This window comes from Salmo salar, chromosome ssa18 (genome assembly GCF_905237065.1).
Source record: "Salmo salar chromosome ssa18, Ssal_v3.1, whole genome shotgun sequence".
Taxonomy (NCBI): domain Eukaryota; kingdom Metazoa; phylum Chordata; class Actinopteri; order Salmoniformes; family Salmonidae; genus Salmo; species Salmo salar.
In genome coordinates this window covers 41,802,736-41,820,235 of record NC_059459.1, presented here as the reverse complement: position 1 = coordinate 41,820,235, position 17,500 = coordinate 41,802,736, and the positions used below count along the sequence as shown (strand labels likewise).

The 17,500-nt window shown below is 44.1% G+C and overlaps 1 protein-coding gene across 10 annotated transcripts in view; it reads left to right on the top strand.

Annotated features, from left to right (window-relative positions):
- The window catches only part of LOC106613940 (dedicator of cytokinesis protein 1), a 729,054-nt gene that overhangs the window by 559,599 nt on the left and 151,955 nt on the right, over nt 1-17,500 (top strand). For all 10 annotated transcript variants that reach the window (XM_045701156.1, XM_045701154.1, XM_045701151.1 and 7 more), the window contains one exon: nt 9,270-9,328. In XM_045701156.1, the coding sequence (XP_045557112.1) occupies nt 9,270-9,328 (59 nt within the window). The remainder of the gene's footprint in view (nt 1-9,269; nt 9,329-17,500) is intronic.

Here is a 17,500-nt window from a genome sequence, read left to right as displayed (position 1 = left end):
TCTCAGTAGTAGCTCCCCTTTCACTCTATCACGCTCACACACAATCCCTGTCTCTGTCGCTCACACACAGTCCCTCTCTCTGTCGCTCACACACAGTCCCTCTCTCTGTCGCTCACACACAGTCCCTCTCTCTGTCGCTCACACACAGTCCCTCTCTCTGTCGCTCACACACAGTCCCTCTCTCTGTCGCTCACACACAGTCCCTGTCTCTGTCGCTCACACACAGTCCCTCTATCTGTCGCTCACACACAGTCCCTGTCTCTGTCGCTCACACACAGTCCCTCTCTCTGTCGCTCACACACAGTCCCTCTCTCTGTCACTCACACACAGTCCCCCTCTCTGTCGCTCTCTCATTCTCTCTCTCTCTCGCTTTCTCTCTCTGATCTGCCACTCGCCTTTGTCACACCAATTATTATCTTCTGGGCTGGCAACACAGAACAGACACTCACTCACTCACTCACTCACTCACTCACTCACTCACTCACTCACTCACTCACTCACTCACTCACTCACTCACTCACTCACTCACACACACACACACACAGAGAGAGTGTCAGAGCAGAGAGGCAGGGGAGGGTAGTGTTATGGAGACGTGTGTTTGATCAGCCCTGTGTCTGATCCTAGAACAACTCCTACAGACTGTTGCATCATCTCTTGGTGATCCACACACACAGAGACACACAAACACAAACTCTGTTTGACTGACTAGCTGTCTGACTAGCTGTCTGTCTGGCTGACTGACTAGCTGTCTGACTGTCTGTCTAGCTGTCTGTATTTCTGTCTGTCTGGCTGACTGACTAGCTGTCTGACTGTCTGTCTAGCTGTCTGTATTTCTGGCTGGCTGGCTGACTGACTAGCTGTCTGACTAGCTGTCTGTATTTCTGTCTGTCTGGCTGACTGACTAGCTGTCTGACTGTCTGTCTAGCTGTCTGTATTTCTGGCTGGCTGGCTGACTGACTAGCTGTCTGACTAGCTGTCTGTATTTCTGTCTGTCTGGCTGACTGACTAGCTGTCTGTCTGCCTAGCTGTCTGTATTTCTGTCTGGCTGGCTGACTGACTAGCTGTCTGTCTGTCTAGCTGCCTGGCTGACTGTCTTCCTATCTTTCTATCTTACCGTGTTGAGGTGAGGAGGGGTTCAGTGTAACAGTAGTTACCGTGTTGAGGTGAGGAGGGGTTCAGTGGAACAGTAGTTACCGTGTTGAGGTGAGGAGGGGTTCAGTGTAACAGTAGTTACCATGTTGAGGTGAGGAGGGGTTCAGTGTAACAATACTTACCGTGTTGAGGTGAGGAGGGGTTCAGTGTAACAATAGTTACCGTGTTGAGGTGAGGAGGGGTTCAGTGTAACAGTAGTTACCGTGTTGAGGTGAGGAGGGGTTCAGTGTAACAGTAGTTACCATGTTGAGGTGAAGAGGGGTTCAGTGTAACAGTAGTTACCGTGTTGAGGTGAGGAGGGGTTCAGTGTAACAATAGTTACCGTGTTGAGGTGAGGAGGGGTTCAGTGTAACAATAGTTACCGTGTTGAGGTGAGGAGGGGTTCAGTGTAACAGTAGTTACCGTGTTGAGGTGAGGAGGGGTTCAGTGTAACAGTAGTTACCGTGTTGAGGTGAGGAGGGGTTCAGTGTAACAGTAGTTACCGTGTTGAGGTGAGGAGGGGTTCAGTGTAAAAGTAGTTACAGTGTTGAGGTGAGGAGGGGTTCAGTGTAACAGTAGTTACAGTGTTGAGGTGAGGAGGGGTTCAGTGTAACAGTAGTTACAGTGTTGAGGTGAGGAGGGGTTCAGTGTAACAGTAGTTACCATGTTGAGGTGAGGAGGGGTTCAGTGTAACAGTAGTTACCGTGTTGAGGTGAGGAGGGGTTCAGTGTAACAGTAGTTACCATGTTGAGGTGAGGAGGGGTTCAGTGTAACAGTAGTTACCGTGTTGAGGTGAGGAGGGGTTCAGTGTAACAGTAGTTACCGTGTTGAGGTGAGGAGCGGTTCAGTGTAACAGTAGTTACCGTGTTGAGGTGAGGAGGGGTTCAGTGTAACAGTAGTTACCGTGTTGAGGTGAGGAGGGGTTCAGTGTGACAGGAGTTACCGTGTTGAGGTGAGGAGGGGTTCAGTGTAACAGTAGTTACCATGTTGAGGTGAGGAGGGGTTCAGTGAGCCAGCCAGTCACAGTAAGCCAGCCAGTCACAGTAAGGCAGCCAGTCACAGTAAGGCAGCCAGTCACAGTAAGCCAGCCAGTCACAGTAAGCCAGCCAGTCACAGTAAGCCAGCCAGTCACAGTAAGCCAGCCAGTCACAGTAAGCCAGCCAGTCACAGTAAGCCAGCCAGTCACAGTAAGCCAGTCAGTCACAGTAAGGCAGCCAGTCACAGTAAGCCAGCCAGTCACAGTAAGCCAGCCAGTCACAGTAAGCCAGCCAGTCACAGTAAGGCAGCCAGTCACAGTAAGCCAGCCAGTCACAGTAAGCCAGCCAGTCACAGTAAGCCAGCCAGTCACAGTAAGTCAGTCAGTCACAGTAAGTCAGTCAACTTGTCAGTCAGTAAGCCAATCAGTCGGTCACAGTCAATCAATCATTCAGCCAGTCAGTCACGTTAAGCCAATCAGTCACAGTCAGTCCACCAGTCAGTCAGTTAATCAGCTTGTCAGTCAGCCAATCAGTCTGTCACTGTCAATCAGTCACAATTGGTCTTCATGACTAGGGAGGAGGCTATGTTTCAGGATTGTTCTACTGTCTCCATGTCTTCATGACTAGGGAGGAGGCTATGTCTCAGGATTGTTCTACTGTCTCCATGTCTTCATGACTAGGGAGGAGGCTATGTCTCAGGATTGTTCTACTGTCTCCATGTCTTCATGACTAGGGAGGAGGTTATGTCTCAGGATTGTTCTACTGTCTCCATGTCTTCATGACTAGGGAGGAGGCTATGTCTCAGGATTGTTCTACTGTCTCCATGTCTTCATGACTAGGGAGGAGGTTATGTCTCAGGATTGTTCTACTGTCTCCATGTCTTCATGACTAGGGAAGAGGCTATGTCTCAGGATTGTTCTACGGTCTCCATGTCTTCATGACTACGGTTGCCAAATGCCTGTAACTTTCACCAAATTCCCTGCTTTCCCAGAAATTCTGTTTAACCTCTATGGGCTAGGTGGGCCGCTTGCGTCCCACCTACTCAACAGCCAGTGTAATCCTGTGGCGCGTTATTCAAATTCCTCAAAAATGCAAAAACTTAAATTTTTCAAACATATGACTATTTTACACCATTTAAAGACAAGACTCTCGTTAATCTAACCACACTGTCCGATTTCAAAAAGGCTTTACAACGAAAGCAAAACATTAGATTATGTCAGCAGAGTACCCAGCCAGAAATAATCAGACACCCATTTTTCAAGCTAGCATATAATGTCACATAAACCCAAACCACAGCTAAATGCAGCACTAACCTTTGATGATCTTCATCAGATGACAACCCTAGGACATTATGTTATACAATACATGCATGTTTTGTTCAATCAAGTTCATATTTATATCAAAAACCAGGTTTTTACATTAGCATGTGACTAGCATGTGACTAGCATTCCCACCGAACACTGCCGGTGAATTTACTAAATTACTCATGATAAACGTTCACAAAAAGCATAACAATTATTTTAAGAATTATAGATACAGAACTCCTCTATGCACTCGATATGTCCGATTTTAAAATAGCTTTTCGGTGAAAGCACATTTTGCAATATTCTCAGTAGATAGCCCGGCATCACAGGGCTAGCTATTTAGACACCCAGCAAGTTTAGCACTCACCAAAGTCAGATTTACTATAAGAAAAAATGTATTACCTTTGCTGTCTTCGTCAGAATGCACTCCCAGGACTTCTACTTCAATAACAAATGTTGGTTTGGTTCAAAATAATCCATTGTTATATCCAAATAGCGGCGTTTTGTTTGTGCGTTCAAGAAACTATCCGAAAGGGTAAATAAGGGTGACGAGCATGGCGCAATTCGTGACCAAAAAATTCTAAATATTCCATTACCGTACTTCGAAGCATGTCAACCGCTGTTTAAAATCAATTTTTATGCCATTTTTCTCATAAAAAAGCGATAATATTCCGACCGGGAATCTGCGTTTAGGTAAACAGACGAAAGAAAATAAAGCATGGGGTCGACTCGGGCACGCGCCTAAGCCCATAGTACTCTGATCGGCCACTTGCCAAACGCGATAAAGTGTTTCAGCCAGAGGCTGCCTCGATATCGTTCAGCTTTTTCCCGGGCTCTGAGAGCCTATGGGAGCCGTAGGAAGTGTCACGTTATAGCAAAGATCCTCAGTCTTCAATAAAAAGAGCCAAGATGAAACACAACTTGTCAGACAGGCCACTTCCTGCATGGAATCTTCTCAGGTTTTGGCCTGCCATATGAGTTCTGTTATACTCACAGACACATTTCAAACAGTTTTAGAAACTTTAGGGTGTTTTCTATCCAAAGCCAATAATTATATGCATATTCTAGTTACTGGGCAGGAGTAGTAACCAGATTAAATCGGGTACGTTTTTTAGAGAGGCTAGGCTAGGTTTTCATCAAGGATCTCTCTGTACTTTGCTCTGTTCATCTTTGTCTCAATCCTGACTAGTCTCCCAGTCCCTGCTGCTGAAAAACATCCCCACAGCATTATGCTGCCACCACCATGCTTCACCGTAGGGATGGTTGCCAGGTTTCCTCCAGACGTGACACCTGGCATTCAGGATGAAAGAGTTAAATCTTGGTTTCATCAGACCAGAGAATCTTATTTCTCATGGTCTGAGAATCTTTTGGTGTCTTTTGGCAAACTCCAAGCGGGCTGTCATGTAAATGTCTGGCCACTCTATTATAAATGCCTGATTGGTGGAGTGCTGCATACATAGATGGCTGTCCTTCTGGAATGTTCTCCCATCTCCACAGAGGAGCTCTGTCAGAGTGACCATTAGTTTCTTGGTCACCTCCCTGACCAAGGCCCTTCTCCCCCGATTGCTCAGTTTGGCCGGGTGGCCAGCTCTAGGAAGAGTCTTGGTGGTTCCAAAATTTTTCCATTTAAGAATGATGGATGCCACTGTGTTCTTGGGGACCTTCAATGCTGCAGCCATTTTTTGGTACCCTTCCCCAGATCTGTGCCACGACACAATCCTGTCTCAGAGCTCTACAGACAATTTGTTTGACCTCATGGCTTGGTTTTTGCTCTGACATGTACTGTCAACTGTGGGACCTTATATAGACAGGTGTGTGCCTTTCCAAATCATATCCAATCAAATGAATTTACCACAGGTGGATTCCAATCAAATTGTAGAAACATCTCAAGGATGATCAATGAAAACAGGATGCACCTGAGCTCAATTTCGAGTCTCATAGCAAAGGGTCTGAATACTTTCGTAAATAATTTTTTTCAGTTTTTTATTGTTAATACATTTGCAGCATCGTTCATTGTCAATATGGGGTATTGTGTGTAGATTGCTGAGGATTTTTTTTCTCCATACATTTTAGAATAATCCTTGTGTAACGTAACAAAATGTGGAAAAAGTCAATGGGTCTGAATACTTTCTGAAGTCACTATGTGATTACCAAATCTGTTTGTCTGAGTGAGTCATGCTTATAGCTGTTTTTGGTCCCACTTTATAAATGAAATGTATTTATAAAGCCCTTTTTACATCAGCAGATGTGACAAAGTGCTTATACAGAAACCCAGCCTAAAACCCCAAACAGCAAGCAATGCAGGTGTAGAAGTACGGTGGGGGGGTATCATCAGACCACAAACTTATTACCCCGAGTAGTAAGTGACTCAGCCCCCGTAATAGGGTCAGAGGCAGAGAATCCCAGTGGAGAGAGGGAACCGGCCAAGCAGAGACAGCAAGGGCAGTTCGTCATGCCAGTGTCTTGCCATTCACCTTCACACCCCTGGGCCATAGGAGTCTTCAGTAAAGACTTAAAGGTCGAGACCGAGTCTGTGTCTCTCACATGGATAGGCAGACCATTCCATAAAAATGGAGCTCTATAGGAGAAAGCACTACCTCCTGCCGTTTGTTTAAGAAATTCTAGGGACAATTAGGAGGCCTGCGTCTTGTGACCGTAGCGTACGTGTAGGTATGTACGGCAGGACCAAATCAGAGAGATAGGTAGGTGCAAGCACATGTAATGCTTTGTAGGTTAGCAGTAAAACCTTGAAATCAGCCCTTGCCTTAACAGGAAGCCAGTGTAGAGAGGCTAGCACTGGAGTAATATGATTGAATTTTGTGGTTCTAGTCAAGATTCTAGAAGCCGTGTTTAGAACTAACTGATGTTTATGTAGTTCTTTATCCGGGTAGCCAGAGACTAGAGCGTTGCAGTAGTCTAATCTAGAAGTAGCCGGAGAGTAGAGCTTTGCAGTAGTCTAATCTAGAAGTAGCCGGAGACTAGAGCATTGCAGTAGTCTAATCTAGAAGTAGCCGGAGACTGGAGCGTTGCAGTAGTCTAATCTAGAAGTAGCCGGAGAGTAGAGCGTTGCAGTAGTCTAATCTAGAAGTAGCTGGAGACTAGAGTGTTGCAGTAGTCTATTCTAGAAGTAGCTGGAGACTAGAGTGTTGCAGTAGTCTATTCTAGAAGTAGCTGGAGACTAGAGTGTTGCAGTAGTCTAATCTAGAAGTAGCCGGAGACTAGAGTGTTGCAGTAGTCTATTCTAGAAGTGACAAAAGCATGGATTAGCTTTTCTGCATCCTATTTTTTTTGACAAATAGTATCATATTTTTTGCAATGTTATGGTGCTGCCCTTGAAATATTCTTCACATGTTGTATAGCATTATAAAGGCTTCATAAGCACTACATAAATTCTTCACAAATCATCTATAAGCATGTCGTACTGTATAAATGTTGTATAAACATACATAGTGTGTTATGTCATAATTGGCAATTCACTGGGAATGGTTGTCACCCTTTATACACTGGAGTGCTTACAAAGCTTGTATGTACTCTGTATAAAGCCTTTATAAAGCTTGTATGTACTCTGTATAAAGCCTTTATAAAGCTTGTATGTACTCTGTATAAAGCCTTTGTAAGTTGTACTTTGTTTAAAGTGGGAACCAGTTGTTTACCCTCCTACAGTACTTATTGTCAATAAACCATGTTGGACTGGTCACTAGTACAGGACAGTTAACCATGTTGGACTGGTCACTAGTACAGGACAGTTAACCATGTTGGACTGGTCACTAGTACAGGACAGTTAACCATGTTGGACTGGTGACTAGTACAGGACAGTTAACCATGTTGGACTGGTCACTAGTACAGGACAGTTAACCATGTTGGACTGGTCACGAGTACAGGACAGTTAACCATGTTGGACTGGTCACGAGTACAGGACAGTTAACCATGTTGGACTGGTCACTAGTACAGGACAGTTAACCATGTTGGACTGGTCACTAGTACAGGACAGTTAACCATGTTGGACTGGTCACTAGTACAGGACAGTTAACCATGTTGGACTGGTCACTAACTAGTACAGGACAGTTAACCATGTTGGACTGGTCACTAGTACAGGACAGTTAACCATGTTGGACTGGTCACTAACTAGTACAGGACAGTTAACCATTTTGGACTGGTCACTAACTAGTACAGGACAGTTAACCATGTTGGACTGGTCACTAACTAGTACAGGACAGTTAACCATGTTGGACTGGTCACTAGTACAGGACAGTTAACCATGTTGGACTGGTCACTAACTAGTACAGGACAGTTAACCATGTTGGACTGGTCACTAACTAGTACAGGACAGTTAACCATGTTGGACTGGTCACTAGTACAGGACAGTTAACCATGTTGGACTGGTCACTAACTAGTACAGGACAGTTAACCATGTTGGTCTGGTCACTAACTAGTACAGGACAGTTAACCATGTTGGACTGGTCACGAGTACAGGACAGTTAACCATGTTGGACTGGTCACTAGTACAGGACAGTTAACCATGTTGGACTGGTCACTAGTACAGGACAGTTAACCATGTTGGACTGGTCACTAACTAGTACAGGACAGTTAACCATGTTGGACTGGTCACTAGTACAGGACAGTTAACCATGTTGGACTGGTCACTAACTAGTACAGGACAGTTAACCATTTTGGACTGGTCACTAACTAGTACAGGACAGTTAACCATGTTGGACTGGTCACTAACTAGTACAGGACAGTTAACCATGTTGGACTGGTCACTAGTACAGGACAGTTAACCATGTTGGACTGGTCACTAACTAGTACAGGACAGTTAACCATGTTGGACTGGTCACTAACTAGTACAGGACAGTTAACCATGTTGGACTGGTCACTAGTACAGGACAGTTAACCATGTTGGACTGGTCACTAACTAGTACAGGACAGTTAACCATGTTGGACTGGTCACTAGTACAGGACAGTTAACCATGTTGGACTGGTCACTAACTAGTACAGGACAGTTAACCATGTTGGTCTGGTCACTAACTAGTACAGGACAGTTAACCATTTTGGACTGGTCACTAACTAGTACAGGACAGTTAACCATGTTGGACTGGTCACTAGTACAGGACAGTTATCCATGTTGGACTGGTCACTAGTACAGGACAGTTAACCATGTTGGACTGGTCACGAGTACAGGACAGTTAACCATGTTGGACTGGTCACTAGTACAGGACAGTTAACCATGTTGGACTGGTCACGAGTACAGGACAGTTAACCATGTTGGACTGGTCACTAGTACAGGACAGTTAACCATGTTGGACTGGTCACTAGTACAGGACAGTTAACCATGTTGGACTGGTCATTAACTAGTACAGGACAGTTAACAATGTTGGACTGGTCACTAACTAGTACAGGACAGTTAACCATGTTGGACTGGTCACTAGTACAGGACAGTTAACCATGTTGGACTGGTCACTAACTAGTACAGGACAGTTAACCATGTTGGTCTGGTCACTAACTAGTACAGGACAGTTAACCATTTTGGACTGGTCACTAACTAGTACAGGACAGTTAACCATGTTGGACTGGTCACTAGTACAGGACAGTTAACCATGTTGGACTGGTCACTAGTACAGGACAGTTAACCATGTTGGACTGGTCACTAGTACAGGACAGTTAACCATGTTGGACTGGTCACTAACTAGTACAGGACAGTTAACCATGTTGGTCTGGTCACTAACTAGTACAGGACAGTTAACCATTTTGTACTGGTCACTAACTAGTACAGGACAGTTAACCATGTTGGACTGGTCACTAGTACAGGACAGTGGTTGGCATCAGTGTATATAAATGCATGTGTGTTTGTGTGTTTCAGGTACCAGGACATGAGAAGACAGATTGGCTTTGAGATCAGAGACATGTGGTATAATTTAGGTATGAATCATCTATTTCATATTCTTCATACGCATTCAACTAACATATGGGACCGAGAGGCTCCATTCGGTCTTATGTAGCAACATTTCAGATGGTGTTTTTTAAAAGTAGAAACTCAGAGCTAGAAAATGTTATTTCATAAAACTACTGTTGAGGAACAATTGGAAAGTAATTCTGCTTTGGAAGCAGAAAATGGTCTTGAATGTTTTGGTACTACTACTAGAGAGCTATTCTTTGTCTACAGAACATTCAGCATCGTCCACACCCTCTTAAGCTTTAGCCCCACCCATCTCTTTAAGGATTCACATGTGAGGCCATGTGCTAAACAGAGTGAGTACGGTAGTGTAGTAAACAACCAAAGATTTCAAGACTATAGGCTGGTTTATTCTACATTTATCAACATGTCTGTAAACAGTTGTCGCAGTGACATCATGAACATTAAACTTGTATTTATCGTTATGAAAAAGTATAACAAAACCGACAGGCTGCATGACAGCAGCAGTTTGGTGGTCCAAAATAGCATAACTGGTGTATTTTAATACCAATAAATCCACCCGTTTAAAACTTTATTAATTATATTTCAATCTAGCAAACCAGGCAGCTAAAAGCAACTTTCTAAACCATTTCTGGTTTGGTTTCTAGCGTGCTAACTAGCTAGCTAACATTAAGTTAGCTGTATAAACATTAAGTTAGCTGGCTAGCCAGTTTCAATAATGACCTTATCATATAGCTGACAACGTCTTCACTTTAGATCATTTGTATTCATTATTACAGGAAAATAAACTCGCATCACTCAAAATTTGAAATTGTGTTTTTTTTTACATTTGATAAAAGTAGAGACTCAGAGCTACAAAATGGTATATCATAGACTTCATTTGAGGAACAATGGGAAAGTAATTTTCCTTTCAAAGTTGATGAACTTGTAAACTCACTTTTTGAGAAAATCGCCTTTGAATGTTTTGGTATCTAGTGAAGAGCCCCTCTTTCTCTACACCCATTCAGCCTCGTTTACACCCTCTTAAGCTTTAGCCCCACCCATCTCGTTTCGATCTCGGAGCGTACACTCAACGGGTGTTGTACACACGTCACGTAACGTTAGCTAACGAGCCAGCCGGCTAGTTAAACAACAATGAACAGTGCCAACAATGCCACAGTGCTGGGAGCTAACCAACCATATTTAATGTTAGCTAGCTAACATTAGGCTCTAACTAGAACAGCACACGGCTCTGGGATATGAATAATAACATCAGCTAGGGAGCCAGCCAGCTAACATTAGCTAGCTAGCTAACAGTACACTTTAGCTTGAAATGAAACCACTTTCTGTCAACATTAGAAACGTGTAATATCTGAACATGTAACCAGCTAACGCTAGACTGTCTTACCTGTATACATCATCATGCATCATGGACGCGTCTCCCTGTCAGGAATGCCATACCACGGTTGTCCTTAGTTTGAAGATGTAATCCAGAGACAGGTGTTTTCTCCATCTCTTTAGCTACCATACTCTAATTCCACTGATTTCAAAACTTGATCCTCCAGAAAGTGGAGAGCAACTAACATATCACCGTTCAACTGACATATCACTGTTCAACTGACAAATCACCATTCAACTAACATATCACCATTCAACTAACATATCACCGTTCAACTAACATATCACCGTTCAACTAACATATCACCGTTCAACTGACATATCACCGTTCAACTAACATATCACCATTCAACTAACATAATAACCATTCAACTAACATATCACCATTCAACTAACATATCACCATTCAACTAACATATCACCATTCAACTAACATATCACCATGCAACTAACATATCGCCGTTCAACTAACATATCACCGTGCAACTAACATATCACCATGCAACTAACATATCGCCGTTCAACTAACATATCACCATTTAACTAACATAATAACCATTCAACTAACATAATAACCATTCAACTAACATGTCACCATGCAACTAACATATCACCATGCAACTAACATATCACCGTGCAACTAACATATCACCGTGCAACTAACATATCACCGTGCAACTAACATATCACCGTGCAACTAACATATCACCGTGCAACTAACATATCACCATGCAACTAACATATCGCCGTTCAACTAACATATCGCCGTTCAACTAACATATCAACATTCTCAGATCCTGAACATGCCATCATAATCTACCTATTCTTAGTTTCTCATTGAAACATGTTGCAAACCATATTTTTTTTACAATGTAAATTGAATCCAATTCATTTTTTTCCGTATACATTCAACTTCACATGCCTTCATTCACAGATCCTGCAAGTGGTGTACAGTCACTATTAGAAGGTCATTGACACATGTTGAAGTGGGATTTCTCCCAAGTGTTATGTTTGTATCCGGGCCCATCTGGGAGTTTGTCTTGAGTGATTACCAGGTTGTTAGTGAAAATTGGAAGGACTAAGAATAGAGGGTTGGATCATGGGTTACCAGGTTGTTAGTGAAAACAGGAAGGACTAAGAATAGAGGGTTGGATCATGGGTTACCAGGTTGTTAGTGAAAATTGGAAGGACTAAGAATAGAGAATAGAGGGTCGGATCATGGGTTACCAGGTTGTTAGTGAAAACAGGAAGGACTAAGAATAGAGGGTTGGATCATGGGTTACCAGGTTGTTAGTGAAAACAGGAAGTACTAAGAATAGAGGGTTGGATCATGGGTTACCAGGTTGTTAGTGAAACAGGAAGGACTAAGAATAGAGAATAGAGGGTCGGATCATGGGTTACCAGGTTGTTAGTGAAAACAGGAAGGACTAAGGATAGAGGGTCGGATCATGAGTTACCAGGTTGTTAGTGAAAACAGGAAGGACTAAGAATAGAGGGTTAGATCATGGTGTCATGACGTTGGCCTCTTTTGGTACAGGGAGGACAGTTGACCCCCTCCCCTTTGTACCATCCCCCAACCTACCTTCCCCCAACCCAGGCCCTGTGTGAAAGGGTTGTAAAAACTCTAAGAGGAGAATCTCTGGCCACATGGCCCATAGAGAGACACAGGAAATTCTTCCAACTCACAGAATTGGGGAGCCAAGCGACATTTGTGTTCTGGAGAAGGTATGGAAGATTGGTGAAGAATCCAGCTACGAACTGGTCCGCTTGGTACAATTTTGTGAAACTCAGAAGAGACAATATAGCCATATTACCATAAAACTGTTTATATAATAGCCTCAGCTTGAGACTTGCATCATAATGGTTGTATAAAATGTATTAATAAGGATAAAGCTATTTGTAATACATTGAGATGCTATGTACTGATGTTAATGTGATAGAATTGTATTTCTGTACCAAGCTTCACTCAGCCATCGGCACGCCCCCAAGGGACACAGACAGGACCAGGCGTCATTTGACAAGCCTGTTCAAGGGTCACTATAAAACTATACCCTGAGCTACATTTCTCCAGACCAGGCCTCCACTCCATGGCCAATAGGTTTTACCATCCAATTCCTCTACTGAAAGTGAACTATACCACGTGGTTAACTTTTAGACTATTGATACTGACAGAATAAGAAGAAGTCTTTGATATTAATTATTAGTCTGCAGCTAAGTAAATTATATCATCGAACGCGAAGACCAACGAAACATCCATTCTATAACGACATTAATGAATGTCGCTTTGAAAGATCCATTCTAACCGAGAGAGAGAGAGAGAGAGAGAGAGAGAGAGAGAACTCTCCATCAGAACGACGCTCGAACAAGGATCCTGACGACACATGAGCGTAAATATATATTGATTGCAATTGTTCCCGAATGAGCGAGCCTTCAATTGTTAATATTAATGAACTCTGTGTACCTTCTCAGCTGACCGTTTATGACCCATTGTCTAACAGACCAGCCATGCCTGTTAGCCATTAGGGCACATTACCCTACCAATCCTTTGTGACGATAATTACGGTTTGTATGTTTTCTGTTAATTACTTAGTGTAGTAAATAAATTATTTTAAGACAATTGATGTATGGATGATTTTAGTAAAGACTGGGTTCGTGCAGATACAACAATTTACAACTTTGGAATGAGACTGAACGCGAGGTAAAATACACCATTTAAACCAGAAGATAATCGGCCTATACTATAATAGAATATAATATTATAATATAGGAAAGTTATATTAGGGAAATTATAGCTTGTTAATCTGAATATTCTCCTTGGTGCCCCGATCTCCTAGTTAATTACAATTAAACGATGAATCCGTTTAATCGCGTGATAATAATTACAGGGAGTTAATTGATAAACATGTCTTCAGTTTAATGGTACCCCAAAGACACGACAATGGGTTACCAGGTTGTTAGTGAAAACAGGAAGGACTAAGGATAGAGGGTCGGATCATGAGTTACCAGGTTGTTAGTGAAAACAGGAAGGACTAAGGATAGAGGGTTGGATCATGGGTTACCAGGTTGTTAGTGAAAACAGGAAGGACTAAGGATAGAGAATAGAGGGTCGGATCATGGGTTACCAGGTTGTTAGTGAAAACAGGAAGGACTAAGAATAGAGGGTTGGATCATGGGTTACCAGGTTGTTAGTGAAAACAGGAAGGACTAAGAATAGAGAATAGATGGTCGGATCATGGGTTACCAGGTTTTTAGTGAAAACAGGAAGGACTAAGGATAGAGGGTTGGATCATGGGTTACCAGGTTGTTAGTGAAAACAGGAAGGACTAAGGATAGAGGGTTGGATCATAGGTTACCAGGTTGTTAGTGAAAACAGGAAGGACTAAGAATAGAGAATAGAGGGTTGGATCATGGGTTACCAGGTTGTTAGTGAAAACAGGAAGGACTAAGGATAGAGTGTTGGATCATGGGTTACCAGGTTGTTAGTGAAAACAGGAAGGACTAAGGATAGAGGGTTGGATCATAGGTTACCAGGTTGTTAGTGAAAACAGGAAGGACTAAGAATAGAGAATAGAGGGTTGGATCATGGGTTACCAGGTTGTTAGTGAAAACAGGAAGGACTAAGGATAGAGGGTTGGATCATGGGTTACCAGGTTGTTAGTGAAAACAGGAAGGACTAAGGATAGAGAATACAGGGTCGGATCATGGGTTAACAGGTTGTTAGTGAAACAGGAAGGACTAAGAATAGAGGATAGAGGGTCGGATCATGGGTTACCAGGTTGTTAGTGAAACAGGAAGGACTAAGAATAGAGAATACAGGGTCGGATCATGGGTTAACAGGTTGTTAGTGAAACAGGAAGGACTAAGAATAGAGGATAGAGGGTTGGATCATGGGTTACCAGGTTGTTAGTGAAACAGGAAGGACTAAGAATAGAGAATAGATGGTTGGATCATGTGTTAATTAGCTTCATGTTGTTGTTGTGGAAGCAGAACTACAGCAGAGAATTCACAAAGGAGACAAGGTGTTAGTTTGAATAGGCCTGTTCTGTTCATTCAAATAGGTAATCAGTCTCTGCTTTTCTATTTCTCTCATGGTCCCTCTTGCTCTCTCTTTCTTAATTATAACTCTTACCATGATGTCGTATTGATTCCCACACCAGTGTTTTCATTAATGAACCAATTCTGGTTTTGAACCTGAGGCTCTTCTCATAAAAATCACTTCTCATCTTCTGAATGTCAGCAAAACGCTGATGAACACTGAAAAGAAACTGGAGGAACGTGGGAGCCAGATTAAAACCTGTGTACTTTGGACTCGGCAAATACATGTTTATGCCTTGGGGGCCCCTCGATAGAAGTTTCCTCCAGTGGTTTACACCAAGACATTTTAACCTACTGTAGCATCTCCCCAGGAATCGTTTATCAATGCTATTAGTTGATTTATTGAACTATTTCTTCATTCATGTATTTCTGTATTATCTATGTATCTCCCCAGGAACTGATAGTCCTTTAGTTAATGTCTTTAATTATTTCATCATCCGTGTATTAATGTGTCCCCAGGTCTTACAAACATCAATCTATTATCAATATTAGTTATATTCATGTAATTATTTCTTCATCTACACAGTCGTGTGTTTCTATTAGTCACAGGTTCCACACAAGATCAATGAGCATATTGATCACCAATAATTATTAGTCCCTTGATTTATTTATCTCTTCAGTCATCTATCATAATAATAAAATATGCCGTTTAGCAGACTCGTTTTGTCCAGTAGTCCGTGCCGTATATTTTGGTAACGGAGGGGAATGGAACCCCACGGTCCTGGTGTTGTAAGTACCGCCGTACTCAACCAACTTGAGGAACCACGCTTTGTATTCCCGCTTTATCTATCGGCTGGTCCCCTTTAAATGTACTGTACTGTCATCTATTGACCGTTTGTTCATCAGTCAATTCATTATTTCCTCATCTATGTCTTCATATCTTATCCATCCATAGGTTCCCCACAGTAATTCTATAATAATATATGCCATTTAGCAGACTGTTTTATCCAAAGTGCAGAATTATTCTGTTAAATGTATGTATGCAGTCCCGTGTGGCTCAGTTGGTAGAGCATGGTGTTTGCAACGCCAGGGTTGTGGGTTCGATTCCCACGGGGGACCAGTACGGAGAAAAACATTTATGAAATGTATGCATTCACTACTGTAAGTCGCTCTGGATAAGAGCGTCTGCTAAATGACTAAAATGTAATGTAAAAATGTATGGGTGGTCCTGGGAATTCAACCCATTATCATGGCCTTGTAAGTGCCATGCTCTAGCCATTTGTGTTTTATTAGTTAACCTTTATTTAACTAGGCAAGTCAGTTAAGAACAAATTCTTATTTACAATGACGGCCTAGGAACAGTGGGTTAACTGCCTTGTTCAGGGGCAGAACAACAGATTTTTACCTTGTCAGCTTGGGGATTCGATCCTGCAACCTTTCGGTTGGCCCAACGCTCTAACCACTAGACTACCTGCCGCCCCTCCACTGTAACCACTAGGCTACCTGCCACCCCTCCACTGTAACCACTAGGCTACCTGCCACCCCTCCACTGTAACCACTAGACTACCTGCCGCCCCTCCACTCTAACCACTAGGCTACCTGCCGCCCCTCCACTCTAACCACTAGGCTACCTGCCACCCCTCCACTCTAACCACTAGGCTACCTGCCGCCCCTCCACTGTAACCACTAGGCTACCTGCCGCCCCTCCACTGTAACCACTAGGCTACCTGCCACCCCTCCACTGTAACCACTAGGCTACCTGCCGCCCCTCCACTCTAACCACTAGGCTACCTGCCGCCCCTCCACTCTAACCACTAGGCTACCTGCCGCCCCTCCACTCTAACCACTAGGCTACCTGCCGCCCCTCCACTCTAACCACTAGGCTACCTGCCGCCCCTCCACTCTAACCACTAGACTACCTGCCGGCCCTCCACTGTAACCACTAGGCTACCTGCCACCCCTCCACTCTAACCACTAGGCTACCTGCCACCCCTCCACTGTAACCACTAGGCTACCTGCCGCCCCTCCACTGTAACCACTAGGCTACCTGCCGCCCCTCCACTCTAACCACTAGGCTACCTGCCGCCCCTCCACTCTAACCACTAGGCTACCTGCCGCCCCTCCACTGTAACCACTAGGCTACCTGCCGCCCCTCCACTCTAACCACTAGGCTACCTGCCGCCCCTCCACTCTAACCACTAGGCTACCTGCCGCCCCTCCACTCTAACCACTAGGCTACCTGCCGTCCCTCCACTCTAACCACTAGGCTACCTGCCGCCCCTCCACTCTAACCACTAGGCTACCTGCCGCCCCTCCACTCTAACCACTAGGCTACCTGCCGCCCCTCCACTCTAACCACTAGGCTACCTGCCGCCCCTCCACTCTAACCACTAGGCTACCTGCCGCCCTCCACTCTAACCACTAGGCTACCTGCCGCCCCTCCACTCTAACCACTAGGCTACCTGCCGCCCCTCCACTCTAACCACTAGGCTACCTGCCGCCCCTCCACTCTAACCACTAGGCTACCTGCCGCCCCTCCACTCTAACCACTAGGCTACCTGCCGCCCCTCCACTCTAACCACTAGGCTACCTGCCGCCCCTCCACTCTAACCACTAGGCTACCTGCCGCCCCTCCACTGTAACCACTAGGCTACCTGCCGCCCCTCCACTCTAACCACTAGGCTACCTGCCGCCCCTCCACTGTAACCACTAGGCTACCTGCCGCCCCTCCACTCTAACCACTAGGCTACCTGCCGCCCCTCCAC